The 19,204-nt window shown below is 42.3% G+C and overlaps 2 protein-coding genes and 1 long non-coding RNA gene across 3 annotated transcripts in view; 1 reads left to right on the forward strand and 2 right to left on the reverse strand.

The window, feature by feature from the left end:
- Positions 1-19,204, reverse strand: part of LOC138956364 (uncharacterized) — a 128,099-nt gene that overhangs the window by 86,619 nt on the left and 22,276 nt on the right. The gene's annotated exons all lie outside the window — the stretch shown is intronic.
- Positions 6,101-19,204, forward strand: part of LOC138959274 (uncharacterized) — a 31,803-nt gene continuing 18,699 nt past the window's right edge. Inside the window, exons 1-6 of the mRNA XM_070330680.1 lie at positions 6,101-6,470; positions 7,698-7,783; positions 8,460-8,624; positions 9,090-9,905; positions 10,695-10,853; positions 11,373-11,912. Coding sequence (XP_070186781.1) covers positions 6,373-6,470; positions 7,698-7,783; positions 8,460-8,624; positions 9,090-9,905; positions 10,695-10,853; positions 11,373-11,912 — 1,864 coding nt within the window. The 5' untranslated portion in view covers positions 6,101-6,372. The remainder of the gene's footprint in view (positions 6,471-7,697; positions 7,784-8,459; positions 8,625-9,089; positions 9,906-10,694; positions 10,854-11,372; positions 11,913-19,204) is intronic.
- On the reverse strand, positions 11,962-16,548 carry LOC138959276 (uncharacterized). Its single transcript, XM_070330683.1, has 2 exons — positions 14,841-16,548; positions 11,962-14,588 (listed from the first exon to the last, which is right to left on the reverse strand). Exons 1-2 carry the CDS (start codon positions 16,261-16,263, stop codon positions 12,862-12,864), a joined length of 3,150 nt encoding a protein of 1,049 aa, XP_070186784.1. The 5' UTR covers positions 16,264-16,548; the 3' UTR covers positions 11,962-12,861.

Genomic DNA, 19,204 nt, shown 5'->3' on the forward strand with positions numbered 1-19,204 from the left:
CGCACTGAAACACTTACAAGGAGGCTGGGAACTTTTGATGTCTGGATTGATCAGATAGTATAGTGTTAGGCTTTGTGCTACGTTTTACAAAACAATGCTGTTGATCTCCCCTCTCTCTCTCTCTCTATCTCTCTCTCTCTCTCTCTCTCTCTCTCTCTCTATCTCTCTCTCTCTCTATCTCTCTCTCTTTCTCTCTCTCTCTCTCTCTCTCTCTCTCTCTCTCTCTCTCTCTCTCTCTTTTTACATTTAGTCAAGTTTTGACTAAATGTTTTAACGTAGAGGGGGGAATCGAGACGAGGGTCGTGGTGTATGTGTGTCTGTCTGTCTGTCTGTCTGTCTGTCTGTCTGTGTGTGTGTGTGTAGAGCGATTCAGACTAAACTACTGAACCGATCTTTATGAAATTTGACATGAGAGGTCCTGGGTATGATATCCTCAGACGTTTTTTTCATTTTTGGCTCACGTAAGTGTAGCCTATGCGATCGTAACTTTGTCTGTCTGTGCGTGTGTGCGTGTGTGCGTGTGTGTGTATGTCTGTGGTAGAAACTTTAACATTTCCGAGTCTATGTGTGAGTGGTTATCCAAGACTATGGATAAAGCTCGCATAAGATTACGTCACGGTCAAAAGTGTTTGACGTCAATTAATGCATCATGACGGCATGCCTCCCTGTAGTCTTTCTCTCTCGCGTGGTGTGTGTGGTCTCGGTCAGTGTTATTTTGAGCGGGCCGAGACTATTTGGCAGTCGTGTCCCTGTAAGTAGGCTACATGCAGACACAGACAGATCTAGATCTAGTGTCTCTCTTTCTTGCACAGTCGTCACCTAAGCTTACTGTGTGTGTGGGTGTGTATGTGTGACGGAGTGATTGAGTTTGTGTTACTGTTTGTCTATTTCTTACGTGAGCCTTGAAGGCTTCGCCTCTTGTTTGATAAATGTCTTTGATGACGTCATATCCGGCTTTTCGTGAAAGTTGAGGCGGCACTGTCACGCTCTCATTTTTCAACCAAATTGGTTGACATTTTGGTCAAGTAATCTCCGACGAAGCCCGGACTTCGGTATTGCATTTCAGCTTGGTGGCTTAAAAATTAATTAATAACTTTGGTCATTAAAAATCTGAAAATTGTAAAAAAAAAAATTTTTTATAAAACGATCTAAATTTACGTTCATCTTATTCTCCATCATTTTCTGATTCCAAAAACATATAAATATGTTATATTTGGATTAAAAACAAGCTCTGAAAATTAAAAATATAAAAATTATGATAAAAATTAAATTTTCCAAATCAATTTAAAAACACTTTCATCTTATTCCTTGTCGGTTCCTGATTCCAAAAACATATAGATATGATATGTTTGGATTGAAAACACGCTCAGAAAGTTAAAACGAAGAGAGGTACAAAAAAGCGTGCTATCCTTCTCAGCGCAACTACTACCCCGCTCTTCTTGTCAATTTCACTGCCTTTGCCATGAGCGGTGGACTGACGATGCTACGAGTATAGGTCTTGCTGCGTTGCATTGCGTTCAGTTTCATTCTGTGAGTTCCACAGCTACTTGACTAAATGTTGTATTTTCGCCTTACGCGACTTGTTTTCTTTCTCCCCATCTCTCTCAGCTGTAAGAAAGGACCATAATTATGGACCTAATGCTATCATCCCTCGGTAATAAAGTTTTCGAGTTCGGGTTGGAGTTCTGTCTGTCTGTCTGTCTGTCTGTCTGTCTGTCTGTCTGTCTGTCTGTCTCTCTCGCTTTCTCTCTCTCTCTCTCTCTCTCTCTCTCTCTCTCTCTCTCTCTCTCTCTCTCTCTCTCTCTTCCTCTCTTTCGTTTTTTCTCTCTCTCTCTGTTTCGTTCTCTCTCTCTCTCTCTCTCTCTCTCTCTCTCTTTCTCTCTCTCTCTCTCTCTCTCTCTCTCTCTCTCTCTCTCTCTCTCTCTCTCTCTCTCTCTCTCTCCACAGGCCTTTCAGCCACCCTCAACATAATCGCGCCACACGCTTATAGTCGCACTAGCTTCAAAGATATTTTCTTTCCTAAATCAGACTGGGGCGGTTTTATTATTCATGTTGCAATACATGCGGATGGGTCTCGGAGGAACTTGGACCAGTGTGATTTCCCGTTCATTTCTGCGCCTTTGTCAAAAAAAGGAATTCAAGAGATTATTTGTTTGTAGCGTCCTTCTACCTCATATCCACTCTCTCTCCGCCGATCTCCCAGCCACCCCAACACACCCAAGTACAAAAGACATAAGAGTTCGTTCAGTCGAGCTTTCTACAAAGTAAGATTGTGTTTTATTCATGTTTTGATGTAAAGTAGAGGGTCTCCAAGGAACACGGGCCTTTATACCTTCTCATATATTTTGTTAGCTTTGCTATTCCCTGTAAATCAATGTGCGTTTCTTTTCTCTCTAAGTGTTGTTCTCTGCCTGTGTCTGTATCTGTCTCTATGTCTCGTTTGATATTTTCTATTGGAATAATTGTTTGGTTATTTGTTGCATATTGTCTTGACAGCGGTTAAGTATATCTCTTTGTTTAACGCTACCAACAAATAAAGATTGAGGGACTGAAATATGCTTGTTGTTTAGCCCTGAGGTTTTGCTTGGAATAGCATTCACCCAGAACATACTGTGATTTTTGTTTTGGTTTCCAAGATGTGCATACAAAGAAGCATCTTGACCTTCTTTGCTTCTCGCCCATCCAGAATTGTTGGGTCGTGAATATAAAGGTTGACTGGATGATTGATGGTTTTCATTTTGGCTTCACTTGTGTGCATTGCACAATGCCAACAACAACAAAAAAGCTTGTTCGTTCCAACTTGCTCCGAAAGTTCTTACACATTTCCACCCTGCTCTGACAGTTTGAACACAATTCCCCGCCCTGTTCCCCAGCAACCCGCAAACGTCCCACGTTTTGTTTTTGTCAATGTTAAAACAAGAGGCGAAGCCATCAAGGCTCACGTAAGAAATCGACAAACAGTAACACAAACTCAATCACTCCGTCACACACACACACACACACACACACACACACACACACACACACACACACACACACACACACACACACACACACACACACACACACAGAAAGAGCATAGGTGAAACTGTGCAAGAAAGCGAGACACTAGATCTAGATCTGTCTGTCTGCATGTAGCCTACTTACAGGGACACGACTGCCAACTAGTCTCGGCCCACTCAAAATAATAATGACCGAGACTTTCAGTACTTCCTTCGCGTGACGTCTAACCCTCTTACGTCATAATGTGACGTCAATGTAATGTGACGTCTTCAAATGTTAGAGTTTCTACCACAGACATACACACGCACGCACGCACGCACATACGCACATACGCACGCACAGACAGACAAAGTTACGATCGCATAGGCTACACTTACGTGAGCCAATAACAATTGATTGACTAAAATGTGTTTGTTGTTCCGGATCATAATGGCAGACATCAAACAAGCCCTTTAAGTTCAGCTTTGGCCTCAACGATTTGATTTGATTTGATTAATTTGAACGATGAAATGTCAAATTGTGAACAAATCACTACTCTTCATAAACACATTGATTGATTGAAATACACGTGTTTTGCCGCGAGGTCATGATACAAATGGAAACACATATAGAACGTACTGCGCTTCAGTGAGGTGCATAGCAATACGTTTCCAACAAAACGAATAACATCGCTCTTACCTAGCCGCACCCCTATCGTGCATTTCTTACATATTGTCAAAATACATAATTAGCTGTATTGTTGATTGAAATATACTTCTTATTTGCCAAACGGTCCAGCTACAAATCGCAGACTCTCATGATTATTTTGGCTTCGGTGATGTGCATACCATACTGTAAATAAATAAACAAATAATTGATGTTAACAAAGTACATGAAAAAGATCCCTCTATCACCATCCGGTATTTCTTGCTCATTAATCTTTGAAGGGATTGACTGAAATGACTGTGTCCGCTATTTTGAACAAGACTTTGGTGTACACCCCAAGCATACTTTTGTTTTAGTTTAAGTTTCAATCAAAACAAGATGTTACAACAAAGCGAAGCAAAACAAGGAAGCTCGGAATAGATATCATCGCGTCTGCGTTTGTGTTCGTGTGCGTTTGGAACACTTTTACACCTGTTACCAATCTTCGCTCACACGGTTTTGATTTCTTTTCTCGCACGTTTTTGTTTTGTTACTTTATTTTTGGCCCCGATGATAATCTCTTGCTGTGCTTTGTCGTAGCAGATGTTCATCGCTAATTGCACCATCAGAGAATGCAAATGAAAGAAGGGAAAAGGAGGTAAAGTATAAAGATGATATATTGCGTTTTTTACATTTAGTCAAGTTTTGACTAAATGTTTTAACATAGAGGGGGAATCGAGACGGGGGTCGTGGTGTATGTATGTCTGTGTGTGTGTGCGTGTGTGTGTGTAGAGCGATTCAGAGTAAACTACTGGACCGATCTTTATGAAATTTGACATGAGAGTTCCTGGGTACGATATCCCCGGACGTGTTTTTTTCTTTTTTTCGATAAATGTCTTTGATGACGTCATATCCGCCTTTTTGTAAAAGTTGAGGCGGCACTGTCACACCCTCATTTTTTAAATCAAATTGATTGAAATTTTGGCCAAGCAATCTTCGACAAAGGCCGGACTTCGGTATTACATTTCAGCTTGGTGGCTTAAAAATTAATTAATGACTTTGGTCATTAAACATCTGAAAATTGTTAAAAAAAAAAAAATTATAAAACGATCCAGATTTACGTTCATCTTATTCTTCATCCTTTTCTGATTCCAAAAACATATAAATATGTTATATTTGGATTAAAAACAAGCTCTCAAAATTAAAAATATAAAAATTATGATCAAAATTAAATTTTCAAAATCAATTTAAAAACACTTTCATCTATTCCTTGTCGGTTCCTGATTCAAAAAACATATATATATGACATGTTTGGATTAAAAACACGCTCAAAAAGTTAAAACGAAGAGAGGTACAGAAAAGCGTGCTATCCTTCTCAGCGCAACTACTACCCCGCTCTTCTTGTCAATTTCACTGCCTTTGCCATGAGCGGTGGACTGACGATGCTACGAGTATACGGTCTTGCTGAAAATTTGCATTGCGTTCAGTTTCATTCTGTGAGTTCGACAGCTTGACTAAATGTTGTATTTTCTCCTTACGCGACTTGTTTCTTTTTATTTTACACCTGTGGTGTCAGTATGTGTGTGTGAGAGTATGGGTGGGGGGGGGGGAGGAGAGACAGAGACAGAGAGAGAGACAGGGAGACAAAGACGGACAAAGAGACATCCCGAGGAACAGACAGAGCGACAGACAGAGACGTACAGATATACAGACATACAGACAAACAGAGACACAGAGACAGAAACAGAGACAGAGACAGGGGGGGGGGGGGGAGTTTCAATCCCGTTGATAAGAAAGTGTCAATACTACAGCACACGGAAACACGACAAAAATAGCTATACAGAAACAGACAGACAGACAGAAAAAAAAGTCAGACAGGCAAAGAAATGTACACCAATTAAGAGCAAAAAAACAAATTAAACACAAACGGGAATGCTAACACTTGAACCGATAATTCGAAGAGAAAAAAAGGTACACCAAGAAAAAGCGATGGTACAGTTACACCTAACACACGTTCATCAATTCGACACAAACACTTCAAAGCGTAACAGAGCGTATACAAAATAAAAATGGATTCTGCCTTCATGGTCGCCTGAGGCGTGTTGCGCTATCACAGACATATAGTCTACAGGCTGATTTTTTGTTATCTTGTGCACTTCAGCAATTGGATGCTCTCTTACTTAAACCCGCGTATTAATACGACAAAAAGAAAGCTAAGATTGCTGATGGGAAAATATGAGTTAAGACACTCAGTCACGAACGGTTGGTTTTATAAGTGGGGTTGGATTCGTTTTTGCTCGATATTTTTACATTCTCTCTTTTTCCGCGTCCAGCTTTTCAACCTGTCTTTAAAGTACATGATTGCATCTATTGTCATATAACTTCTTTGCTTTTTACCACTCATTTGATATGTGTGTGTGTGTGTGTGTGTGTGTGTGTGTGTGTGTGTGTGTGTGTGTGTATGTGTGTGTGTGTGTGTGTGTGCGTTTGTCTACCTTACGTTATGAGGTAGTGTGTACACCTTTTCACCGGGCCTAAGGGGTATCAAAAATTTATGGGGTATTTTTTCCTATTCCCCACAAGGCAAACCCCTTAGACCGCTTACAAATATCATTGTGATGCGTTTTATATGATTATCTGCAATACCCCATAGTAACGCCCGGGAACCCGTGCCTACACACACACACAGTGGGTGATTTCAGCTGCACACACAGTTTTTATTGGAGAAGATAATGAGGTGACGTCATGGTGACATCACGTCCTTCGGCGCATGCGCAAGTGGACAAGTTCAGGCATGTGCGTGACGCCATTTGTATTTTGTTCACTGCGGCAGACTCATTGAGGTAAGTTTGTGCCAAACCTTTATTTGTACACCAGACAGTTTTCAGAATTTCAGAATGGTTTCACCATGTCGGCACTGTAGACAGTTAGTGGTCATATATTTGGCGTCAGCTGAAATTCTTCTCAGAAGACTTCTGTTGTCTCGACTTTGTAAAAGTTTGTTGTAGATCTATACTCGGAGACCCGGTTTCCGTGCTAATAAGGGTTTTCGTCACCTTTCATTGAAGCTTGAAAAGCTTCCTTTCAAAATATATGCGGCTTGTTAAGTTCAATCAAAACAGAAACGGACGAGACCAAAATTTAGACTCGGCATGATCAAGAAGCAGAAATGTACGGGAAAGAACGAAGCATGTGACAATGGCCACTTCTTCAAACCGTCCCCTGTTTCCGTGCAACTGAAACTTTTATTAGAAAATCGATTTAATTTACCGATTTTTGACCTGCTTGATGTCATGAAGAGTCGAACACGTCTTTACTCTTCCGTTCAATAGCTCTTGTTTGAAAAGTTTTAGGTTTCGGTCGCAAAGGCAACGCGTATTCCCAAATGGTGAATCCGCAAATGGTTTCGTTCATTTGGTCACTTTATCGCACGGGGTTGCCCGTCCACGGATATAAGACGTATTACTGGTGTTACGATTTTTCTTAACAAACTGAGCTGATTTTCAATCAAAATGAGGCACTTTCCCAATCATTTAGATCATGCAGTAGCAGACGACAACATGTAAGATTTTCAAACGTGCGTCTGGATCGCAAGTGAGGCTGTCAAAGATTCTCAAAATAGTGCCTTAGGAAAAATGCTCCATTTTCGCTCGGAGAGATTCAAGAAAACAAAATCGTTATCAGTTGATCGGCATCGTCCGTGATTTTTGGCACAGATCTCGTCTGACCACTCCTGCGTTAAACTTCGTCACCAATGACGTCAAAATCCTTGGCAGAATAGACTGCAACCCGAAAATAGCGTTTGCACGGAAACTGGGTTCCCGTCCTGTAAAGTTGTTCTTTTCTTGTCTTCTTCCTTTTCTTCCATCTTCTTCTCTTTCTTCCATTTTATCTTCTTCTCCCCCTGTTCAGTCTTCGTCTTTTCCTTCTTCTTCTCTATCTTTTCCTTCTTCCTTCTCCTCGCAAACGTCTACCAGTGAAATGGCCCTTTCAGAAGCCCTTCAGGAACTAGTTGCTCAATTGGTTTGTTTCTGTTGTACATGTACTCAGTACTGGTTTGTTTTTTTCAGGTTTGAAATGTCGCAGAAGTTTCCCCCCAATAGCAGAGGCAGCATGCTTCTGAAGCTGGCTTTGAATCAGCTCAAAGCTACAGCAGGTAAGCTTCGCAAAACAAATTTCAGAAGAACAAAAACATTTCAGACTTTACATTCACAGCGCTGTGACTGTGAGCATTTCTTCTTTATGTGGAAGTTTGTATAATTATGTGGCCGTCCATGATACTGGGAAACTGATTTGGTACACAGATGTTTGGGGTTTATGGCAGCTGGGACATGATATGATAGTGGAATTTAGATGCTTGAAACAGTTTGGCTGAAAAATGGGTTTTTGTTGACGCAAGTGCTGATCATGATGTTGGTTACATGGTTTCCAAGTTGATTCTCTGTCACCAAAACAATTTTATAGCAAACAACTTTGAACTGGATCACATATAAAGCTACAATATATGAGAAGGGCATAATAAAAGAATGGCATTATTAACAGCCAATAAGTGTTTTCTCCAAAATCACACCTGTGATTACACAACATTGTGTAAATTACATGGAAGCCATGCCCAGTATCGTGGATGGCCTCATATACATATATGAATAAGGAGCGTTTGACTACAGGTGAGAGATTAAATATCAATAACAGGGTTTCCGTATTCGCCCCAAATAAGACGAACATACAAACAATACAAAATGTAAACCTTCAACGAATAGCTGCCTGAAATTCAGTGAAAATTGCCTGAAAAAAAAAAGTTTTCACATAACATTTTTTCTGTGTGGTGGCAGAAACTCCTAGTGACGGCATTGTACAAGTGGAAGAGGTGAACAAAACGGACAATAGGACCAACACCATTGGCTTCAATGCGCGTCCGGGACGCCCACCTGAGCTTTCACGCAGTCTAGGGCAGGGTACGAGGCAAGGATTTCATCAGTCAGCCGAATCTGCTGGAGGTGAGGCCTTCATCTTTTCTGTATTCTTTTGTATAATCAGGTGTGAAACTTTTCAGGTTCCCAGGCATTATTAAATTCTGAAAGAGCTATATATATATATACAACAACAGCTGCCAGGTTTCACCCATGTATAATTATTTGCTTTGAATTGATGGGTATTTGAACTCTCAGAAACACATTAGTTCATTTAGTACATAATGTCCTACGGCCTTAGTGCCTATTAAGTTAGTGCCTATGTAAAAACCATGGGTTGTTTTGCACCCACGAGGTACTGCGCGTAAGTTTTTTAGCGGGTATTGCGAAGGTTAACCCCTTGTCTATCGATCGTAGAATAAGACGTGTCGTTGTATCATCCCATGTCTGGATCAACAGATAGAGGGGTAAAGCAAATTCTCAGAAAGGGACAAAGTGAATTTGAAAAACTCAATTGTGCTATGTTCATTGTATTTTCTTTCTTATTTGCAGGCCGAGATAGGGATGAGAAGTCCAGGGACTCGGAGTCCAGCAGGATGAGGCGCTCTCAGAGCTGCTCCCCTGGAGACAGCGACCGCAGCGAAAGGTCATGCAGGTCAAGGTCCAAGGAGAGGGCAAGAAGGTCACGATCACCCAGAGAGGATAAGCTGAAAGAAGAGAAGGAGAGGGACAAGGAGAGAGACAGGAGCAGAGAGAAGGAACGAGACAAAGACAGTGGGCGAGACAGATGCAGCAGGGACGACAACAGAGACAGAGATCCCGTTCGCACAGACAGGGAGAGGTCTTCCGGCCAAGAACGAGACCGTGACCAAGATCAGTTTGAGCGAGAGAAGAGAGACCGTGACCGCAGCCCGAGAGAGAGCAGGAGCAGAGAGGACGACCCAGACAAAGAGAGGAAAGATAGAGATTCGGAGGGGGACAGTGACAGCGGAAGAGACAGAGGTCGGGGCAGAGACGAAGGAAGGGGGAGGAACAGAGACAGAGACGCAGGAAGGGATAGAGACGGAGGAAGAGACAGAGATAAGGGAAAAAACAGGTACCGAGAGCGAGAGGGCAGACAGCGAGAGAGAAACCAGGAGAGAGAGGACGAGGTCCGCTTTGTCAAGACCGGCTGGAGGTCAGGCGGTGACTGCGACAGGAACCGAGAGGACAGTGGGGGCCGGGGTGGTCACCGTGGCAACGACAGAAGGGACTTCCCTGGGCGCCAGGGATGCCCACCTCAGTCTTCACGCAGTCCAGGGCAGGGTGCCAGGCCAAAGACCAGCGACGGAAGGCGAGGATTTCGTCAACCAGCTGAACCTGCTAGAGGTGAGGCCTTCATCTTTTCTATATTATTTTGTATAATCAGGTGTGAAACTTTTCAGGATCCCAGGCATTTTTATATTCTGAAAGAGCTATATATACAACAACAGCTGCCAGGTTTCACCCATGTATAATTATTTGCTTTGAATTGATGGGTCATTGAACTCTCAGAAACACATTAGTTCATTGAGTGTAATGTCCTTTGGTCTTACCTGACTGAAAAGTGTTTTGTAAGTGTCTGATGTGCATTTTTTTTAAAGTTTTTAGATGACCAGCCCTTTTTAATCATATGTGTGTGTGTCCATGCATCTTAACATCATTGTAGGGTAATGTGTGTATCTAATCCAAAGTCAAGGTTGTGGTGGTACACACACATTGTGGGGTAGTCATTGTGTTAGCTCTGACAAATCTGTGCGCCTTTTTCAACTTCAATTTATGTTTCCTTCATTGTCAACCATATCTGAAAGAGAACACTACTGGGCAAAGAAGCAAAAATGAAGCGGTGCACACTTTCATATGATTGTGTGAAAAATATTAAACTGTATGTGTGTGCGTTCATCTACCTTACGTTAGCAGGTAGTGTGTGTATCTATTCACTGGGTCTATGGGGTATCTAAAATTTATGAAGAAGGGGTGCACACTATCCCCACCTTTTCCATTTCCATTGATCCCTATGTGTAACCTACATTCATACCAAGTTTTATCAAATTGTCCTGAATTCTGATCAGAGTATCTTAACAACCTTAACATGTATTTTTTTTTTTCTTTGGCCTAATTAAATCTCTTTGTTTCCAGAGTGGTCTTCTTACAGCGACTCGGACGATGACTATCTTCCCGGCTCAGAAGATGACACTGACTCGAGCAACAATGACGCCACAGCACCATGTGGAGTGCCAGGGACCACCAGTGAACCCGACGAGTCCATCATCTATCCCTTTCTACGTAAATCTGATGGTTAGTTAGTCTCATTCTTTTTTTATATAATTATTAGCATTCGTTTTACGTTAAAAAGGTTGAATAAGGATTACATGTGGATAACAATCATGTAGTTTCTAAAAAAGAGGTAAGTTTTCTTTGATAAGTGGTTTTGTTATGTAATTTTTTGTTGTATTCCATCGTAATTAAAGACTGAGGTATGTTGACAGCAACTTGAGCAAGTAATAAAGTTAACATGAACGGTGTGGGGGTGGGGGTAATCATGTGTAATGTTACACTGATTGACTGCACATGCCTATGCCTATGTACATTCTATTGGTCCACGGCAAACTGACCTTTGACATCGGCCATTGTCGGAGATGTGATCGAGCGGTGGGACCATTTTGGTTTCACCAATTCCGAACTCTGTTTTTAGTTTGTCTGTCTGCTGGGCTATAAGCAATATGTAATAATATTTCTGACTCCAGCTAAAAAAATTCAGTAAGTTGTGAATAAAAAAATAAAAGTATGCGTTCTTGTGTGTGTGTGTGTGAACAGGTGCAAGTTGGTCACCAGGTATTCCATCTGAATCTCTAAAAGCTGCAGGTCTCTACACCTCATCACAGCCACCCTCTTCTTCATCGTCCAGAAGCATCACTCGACCAAGCGGGAGTAAATCTTCATCCCAGCCAGCATCTAAACCCAGTGACAGCGGAAGAGACAGAGGTCGGGGCAGAGACGAAGGAAGGGGGAGGAACAGAGACCGAGACATAGACGCAGGAAGGGATAGAGACGGAGGAAGAGACAGAGATAAGGGAAAAAACAGGTACCGAGAGCGAGAGGGCAGACAGCGAGAGAGAAACCAGGAGAGAGAGGGCGAGGACCGCTTTGTCAAGACCGGCTGGAGGTCAGGCGGTGACTGCGACAGGAACCGAGAGGACAGTGGGGGCCGGGGTGGTCACCGTGGCAACGACAGAAGGGACTTCCCTGGGCGCCAGGGATGCCCACCTCAGTCTTCACGCAGTCCAGGGCAGGGTGCCAGGCCAAAGACCAGCGACGGAAGGCGGGGATTTCGTCAACCAGCCGAACCTGCTAGAGGTGAGGCCTTCATCTTTTCTATATTATTTTGTATAATCAGGTGTGAAACTTTTCAGGATCCCAGGCATTTTTATATTCTGAAAGAGCTATATATACAACAACAGCTGCCAGGTTTCACCCATGTATAATTAGGTACCGGCAGTCAAAAAATGAGTCTGAAAAATCTCCTAATGTTTTGAGATGTTCTTATTCTTCTGTATAAAACAAGAATAACAAAACAAAAAGTAAGGTTCTATCTCAAATACTTCCTGAGATATCTGATTTTTAAAGTTTACAGTTAGCGTTAAGCGGTGCGTATTCACATTTTCTCCATTTTTGAGGTCACACACCATTTGAGTACTAAGTAAATGCCCATCTTAAACAAGTTTATCTTGCTAACATGTGCCTGCAGAACACAAAAATATCAATGAAATAGGATAGGATGTAGAGATACACTTGTACTGAAGCTGTCAATATTGAAAAAAAGGCTATTTGGGGGCGTGGCAAATGGCAGAAAATTGATAATTGGGCACGTTTAGGAATTTTTTTAACAAACAAAAAGACATCAAAACACATTAATTCTTCTGATTTCTACTCTCAATAGTATATACTTAAGAAATCTTCAATTACAGACATGTGGTTGTCTTCATTCAGTCACAATGAGGGAGCCAAAATCAGGAATTTCACCATTTTGACAGGCGGAAATGAAGATCGGAGGAACCCTGAAATATGCAAACTTTAACTGCCTGTAACTTTTGAACTACTGGACAAATATGCATCAAATTTTGACAGCAGTCACAAAATGCAACATACTCTTGGATACATCTCTTTTGTGGAAATTGAACACACCACTTTTGAAAGTTAATTCTTAAAAATATCAGAAAAAAGTAAAGACCTTCTGTAACGAAACTGAATCACAAATGACAGAAATCCACTTACTCACTGATTGTGATCTGCCTGGTTTTACTTATCAACAGTACTTCTCCACATACAAGTTATATTGTTCCTGGAGAGTGCTGTTTGGGACATGCCACATCCGTGCATTTGTGGAGATCGGTTCTAACAAAAAGTCCCATGCAAACACAAACACACTGCTGACGGTGTCACTGTCTTCTTTGGCTGGCCAAGAAAATCTGTTGTTGTCCAGAGAGCTCTTCTTTAAAAAGTTTACTTTTGCCTCATCTGCGCTTAGAATGTTTGTAACAGTGCCCACATGAAATGTTTCATCGTAGAACACTGCCACTGTCTGACCTGTCTGGGCAAATGAAAACCCGTCGCTATCTACTCGCTGGTCGTTCTCATGCTCTGAAGCAGAGGAGTCGGACTCTGATGGCTCGTCTTCCTCATCAAGGTTGTTGTCCACCCTGTCCCTGTGTTCTGGGAATGGGTCCTGGGACGCAAGGAACTCCTTCAGAGACTGTTCCAGGCCTGGAAGGTCCTGTGTGAGCTTCAGAAGCTCAGACTTGAATCCCAGGACATGCCGGAAAAAGCGAATCTGGGTCTTCAGAGCAGCCAGTTTTTCTCTTTGCAGAGCTTTTCGTTCTAGCAGCCTGTCGACATCACCAGCACTGCTGCAGGCTCCCCCATCTTGACGGATCTCTTGAGCAATATCTGCCTTCTCCCTTGCCTTCTTCTGTCGATCTGCCTCTGTCCGCTGCTGCTGAAGCTGTAGCTTCTGTCTTTTGCTGGCTTTCACCTCTCTGTCATTCTCTCGGTGACGCTTTCGCATTTCAGGACCACTACTGGATGCATTCAGAAGAAGTTGCCTTTGTTCCTCATTGGACTTCTGGTTGAACCAAGCCTTCATTGTTTTGTTCCGTTTCAACATGGTCAGAGTGCTGTGGTGGTGGACTGAGGAGTTGCGGTGCGTGTAAATGGAAATATCGAGATCCCCAAAGCAGGCTTCTCCCAAGAGGTTGGTGATGTGTGAATGCCGCAGCCGCTCCAACACTTGTGGATCCTGAACAGCATGGTATCGGCCACCAGGCAGGAAGTCGTCCAACTGTCGCTCAGTGACAGCAACAAAGTTGACACAGAAGTGGCTGAAGGCACGCTGCACTTTCTGTTGTGTCGCCTCATCCAGATCTAGGAGTGCTGCAAGTGACGATGCGTCTGGTACTTGGATACTGAAGAGTGACGGCACATGGGGGCTGAAAATGGAGGCACTGTCATCTCTCCACTCTCTCAGCTGTGCGTGCAGCTCCACAACAGGCAAGAAAAACTCTGCATAGCTCGTCTCCCCAGCACACAGTAGAGTCCAGTAAGGTCCTGTGATCCTCTCGTAGACCATGGCAAGCGTGGCAACAAAAACGTTCACCTCTTCACTCTGGGCATCCTTCAACACACTTTCCAGCTTCTGGTTCCTGCTCGGCATGTAATCTGACAGGAACTCTATGATGTCGTCACGGTGTGCCAGCAGCTTTGTTGCACCATAAAAGATGCTGTTAAACCGGTTAGATTTGAAGCTTGGCACAGTAGACGTCTTGTTGGTCATCTCACAGTATGCAAGCCATGCATCTCTGCAGCCACATTGATCATCGCCCCTGGGTCCTAGAACCTCGCAGGCCATCCGCACATAGCGAACAGCTGCTGCCTCCTTTGCCTGCCAATGTCCAAACTGAGCTGCGTTGTCTCGGCCAATACGCTGCTGCCCCCACTCGGTCTGTAGTTCTTTCAGTGACTTCTCTGCACTTGTGCCTGAAACAGTCAGAATTAAGAATATAAGATACAGCATTCAGTGATTCACACACATTTGCTGACATTGTAGAGATACAAAGTGATACTAGATAGTAATACAGAACAAACACACAGTTTAAAATACAGACTTAAAAATGTATCATTTACACATTACATTTACAGCACACTCTGCATAGAGGTTAACCTTTATAATAGACACAGACACTGATACAGTGAAACACATGTACAAAGCTGTGAAATGTGTTTACTCACCAAGTCCAAGCAAGTAATGGGCGTTGCAGTACAGGAACTGGAGATCCTCCTCTGTCCCCAGGGTTGCCTTTCTGAGGTCGTTGAAGTCTTTCTTCATGAGCTTGTTTGGAGCGGCTCTGTCAGACATCAGTCCTGAACACTTCTGCAGAGCTGCTTTGAAGCAGCGTTCTGTGTCGTCTTTGTCGTAGACTTGCGCCACTTCTTGGAGGAGACTGACGGTAACATCCACAAGAGTCTTGGCGTCTTCTGTAGCTACCTCTGTGAATCCACAGCTGAGGGACCCTGCACTTGTGGTCACTTGTTGACCCACATATTTCCGGTGGTCCCGTGTTGTTCCGTCAAAATGAATATCAAAATTGTCAGAGTCAAGCACAGTCTCGGCAACATGGTATTTAGCCAGGTAGTGCCCTTGATCCGCAAACCGCAGAGATGTGCGTTCAGATGGTACATCTTTGTCGTCGATATCGGTGTGGAACAGATTGCGCGCAACTGTTTGGATGACATGGCCACTGTTCTTTGCAGAAACCCCACAAGAAATGAGTCCAATGGTAGTTTTGATGACATCATGCGTGAATTTCTTCCTGGGGCCCTCCTCTGTTGTCTTCACAGTATGTACTACAGCTTCTTCAAGAAGATCAGCAGTCAGCTGATTATGTCTGTCCAAGTCTTGTTGTCGCTTCTCCTTCACACTGTTCAATTTGGCTCTCAGACTTGAATTAGCAGTCTGACACAACTTGAGTTTGTGCTTCAGACGCTCAATTGTTTGAATGCACCCACCATCCTCATGATCTTTCAGATTTTCTTCTCTCTTTTTTAAGTTGGTTTCCTGCCTTTTCAGTCTCTTGTAAAAGTTTGTTTGCCGAATTTTGCCGATGTACTCCTTGGCACTGCACAACTGGGTTTCCACACATTTTATGTGAGATGCACTACGTTCAGCTTTGCCTTGAAGTTTTGTCAAGTCTGCCTGCAAGGTGGTTACGCTTTGAGTTTTCTCTTTGAGAAGGTCCTTGTAAATCATCTCTCGGTTCTTTGCTTCCAACAGACTCCCACTGAGCTCTTCATTGCTCCTGCGTAGTGCAGCTAACTGCCTGCCACTTGATGCAATCTTTAGATGAGTCAATTCATCTCCGGTTGGATGGTCAGCTGGGGGTGTTGCAGGTGCATTCTCTATTGCACAAGGCACAACAGACGGGACAGTAGGCATCGCAGATACCAGGGGAAAATGAGACTGCTGTTGAAATAAATAGTCTTTCAGCTTCGCCTCGTTGTTGCCTCTGTGCAGACTTTTAGAGAAAGTGTCATATGGTTTGCGTACTTTGTCGAGTCTTGCTCTAAGCTGCTTGTCAGACAAGTCTGAAATGTTAAGTCCAACATGTGTAAACCACTGCCTGCACAAAGTATGCCTCTCGTCTTTCTGGAACATGAGTAAGTCAATTAGTGTCCCATTTGTCACTAGTTCTGTAGGGCTGGGCAGGTCACACAGAGAGTCAGGAGACAGAAGATGGCGTCTTGTAAGTCACAACTTCTGCAAGAAGGGCCCAATGTTTCTGGTATTAATTTCCTCGCCCACATCAGCATACACAAATGCAACAATATCACCTTCACTAGAGTGGACTTCAGCAGCTTGTTTGTTTGCACGCCTGACCTCTTCCTTCAGGGTTGTATGAAGAAGAAGACTGTTGTCACAGATGGAAGAAAACAGAGTCTCCATATCCTCCATGATTTCCCAAGCTGAAGCCGCAACTGATCAAGTTGGATGAGGAGACGATTTGTAAGGACTTGATGCTTGGGGAGGGCAACTTTTCTTCCTCGTCCTGCGCTTGACATCCATCTGCTTAGTCGATCAAAGTTGTCATCTTCTGAATAAAATAAAAACAAAACTCATGAGTAAATTGACATCTTTAAATCAAATGGTTTGTCTCATCTGTGTTTTGTTTGAACTCTATGATAATAGTTACTTCACTTTTGCTCTAAAAAAAATTTTTTAAAAGAGAGAGAGAGAGAGCACTTAAATGTGGGACTTTTGCACTTCTAAAACTATATCTGAGAAGCAATTGCGTGTAAACAAGGTGCTTTTCACGTAAAGAATTATTTCTTTCAGGCTACAACACGAAAAAAGCCAAATAGTAGAAAACGAAACCTGACTGAGTTATTCTTTGAAACCTTCGACGCCTTACTTCCGGTCTAACACTTTCGTACACAAACAGTCAATATCTACGCTTAAATGTTCCATCCTGTTACAATAATGACAAAATACTATCAAATAAGTTTAAAGTATCAACCAAAGTACATAAAGTCAACAGGAAAGACAGCAAGAAAAATAAAAAGCTTCGACACCAGTAGCGTATGAGCGAAAACACAGTACAATTTCAGACCGGTCCACTTCACCACTTTGATTTACAATCTACACGAAGATACAGACAAGAGAAACAAAATATAGGCCTAAGCTTCTTTAGATAACTTTAATACAACAAAAACAAAACAATATTTACCGATGAAAGGCCTGAATGCGTTGAGCCAAGGGTAATCTGTACTGTTCTCAATCGCAGCATTTGAACCTCGATTCGCCATTGTTGACATGCGAACATGTGTGTGGTTGAATGTGAAGGTCGGCTTTCCCGGCTTGCGATTGGCTCCCATTGACCTGACTCCTTAGTTTCGTATATCACTGTTTTCAGCAGAAAACAAGCTTTCCAGCGCACTATAAGACTTGCAGTGTATTTTGTACGGTTGTGAGATACAAAGGTTTAAAAACAAGCAATAGTTTTGAACTAAAAGTCAAAATTTTCCATCCATTCTTTGGGAATAAAACTTATACGAAAACAATCTACAGGAAGAGATGAACAAAATATGGTAATTATATGCTAATTTGAAGGTTGTGGGGTCAAGGAGAAAGGAATTTCCCCAACAGCTGTAGATCGTGGTTCAAAGCAACGCGAGAAAAGGAGCGTCAGCCACCGAGGGATTTGCCGACCGTGGTCAAGTTTGGAATTAAATTTCTCTCTCACACACTCATATTTGACAAAAACAAGACACATTAATAAAAGATTGAAAAAATGATCTTTATTTTGATACCATTTTTTTTAAAATTGGTTAGTAATTGCTGAAGCAGAGTAAGTTGAAAAGTGCCATATTTCACTCAAGTTTTGCCTTTCCCGCACTGCTGCTGATAGCACTGCCGGTGCCTAGTATAATTATTTGCTTTGAATTGATGGGTCATGAACTCTCAGAAACACATTAGTTCATTGAGTGTAATGTCCTTTGGTCTTACCTGACTGAAAAGTGTTTGTAAGTGTCTGATGTGCATTTTTTTAAAGTTTTTAGATGACCAGCGCTTTTTAATCATATGTGTGTGTGTCCATGCATCTTAACATCATTGTGGGGTAATGTGTATATTTAATCCAAAGCCAAGGTTGTGGTGGTACACACACATGAGAGGTAGTCATTGTGTTAGCTCTGACAAATCTGTGCGTCTTTTCAACTTCAATTTATGTTTCCTTCATTGTCAACCATATCTGAAAGAGAACACTACTGGGCAAAGAAGCAAAAATGAAGCGGTGCACACTTTCATATGATTGTGTGAAAAATATTAAACTGTGTGTGTGTGCGTTCATCTACCTTACGTTAGCAGGTAGTGTGTGTATCTATTCACTGGGTCTATGGGGTATCTAAAATTTATGAAGAAGGGTGCACACTATCCCCTACCTTTCCATTTCCATTGATCCCTATGTGTAACCTACATTCATACCAAGTTTTATCAAATGTCCTGAATTCTGATCAGTGTCTGATGTGCATTTTTTTAAAAAAGTTTTTAGAGACCAGCGCTTTTTAATCATATGTGTGTGTGTGTCCATGCATCTTAACATCATTGTGGGGTAATGTGTATATTTAATCCAAAGCCAAGGTTGTGGTGGTACACACACATTGTGAGGTAGTCATTGTGTTAGCTCTGACAAATCTGTGCGCCTTTTTCAACTTCAATTTATGTTTCCTTCATTGTCAACCATATCTGAAAGAGAACACTACTGGGCAAAGAAGCAAAAATGAAGCGGTGCACACTTTCATATGATTGTGTGAAAAATATTAAACTGTGTGTGTGTGCGTTCATCTACCTTACGTTAGCAGGTAGGTGTGTATCCATTCACTGGGTCTATGGGGTATCTAAAATTTATGAAGAAGGGGTGCACACTATCCCCACCTTTTCCATTTCCATTGATCCCTATGTGTAACCTACATTCATACCAAGTTTTTATCAAGTTGTCCTGAATTCTGATCAGAGTATCTTAAACAACCTTAACATGTATTTTTGACTCACATGCGAAGCAAAGTGAGTCTATGTACTCACCCTAGTCGTCCGGGCGGCC

Source organism: Littorina saxatilis, linkage group LG2, assembly GCF_037325665.1.
Source record: "Littorina saxatilis isolate snail1 linkage group LG2, US_GU_Lsax_2.0, whole genome shotgun sequence".
NCBI lineage: Eukaryota > Metazoa > Mollusca > Gastropoda > Littorinimorpha > Littorinidae > Littorina > Littorina saxatilis.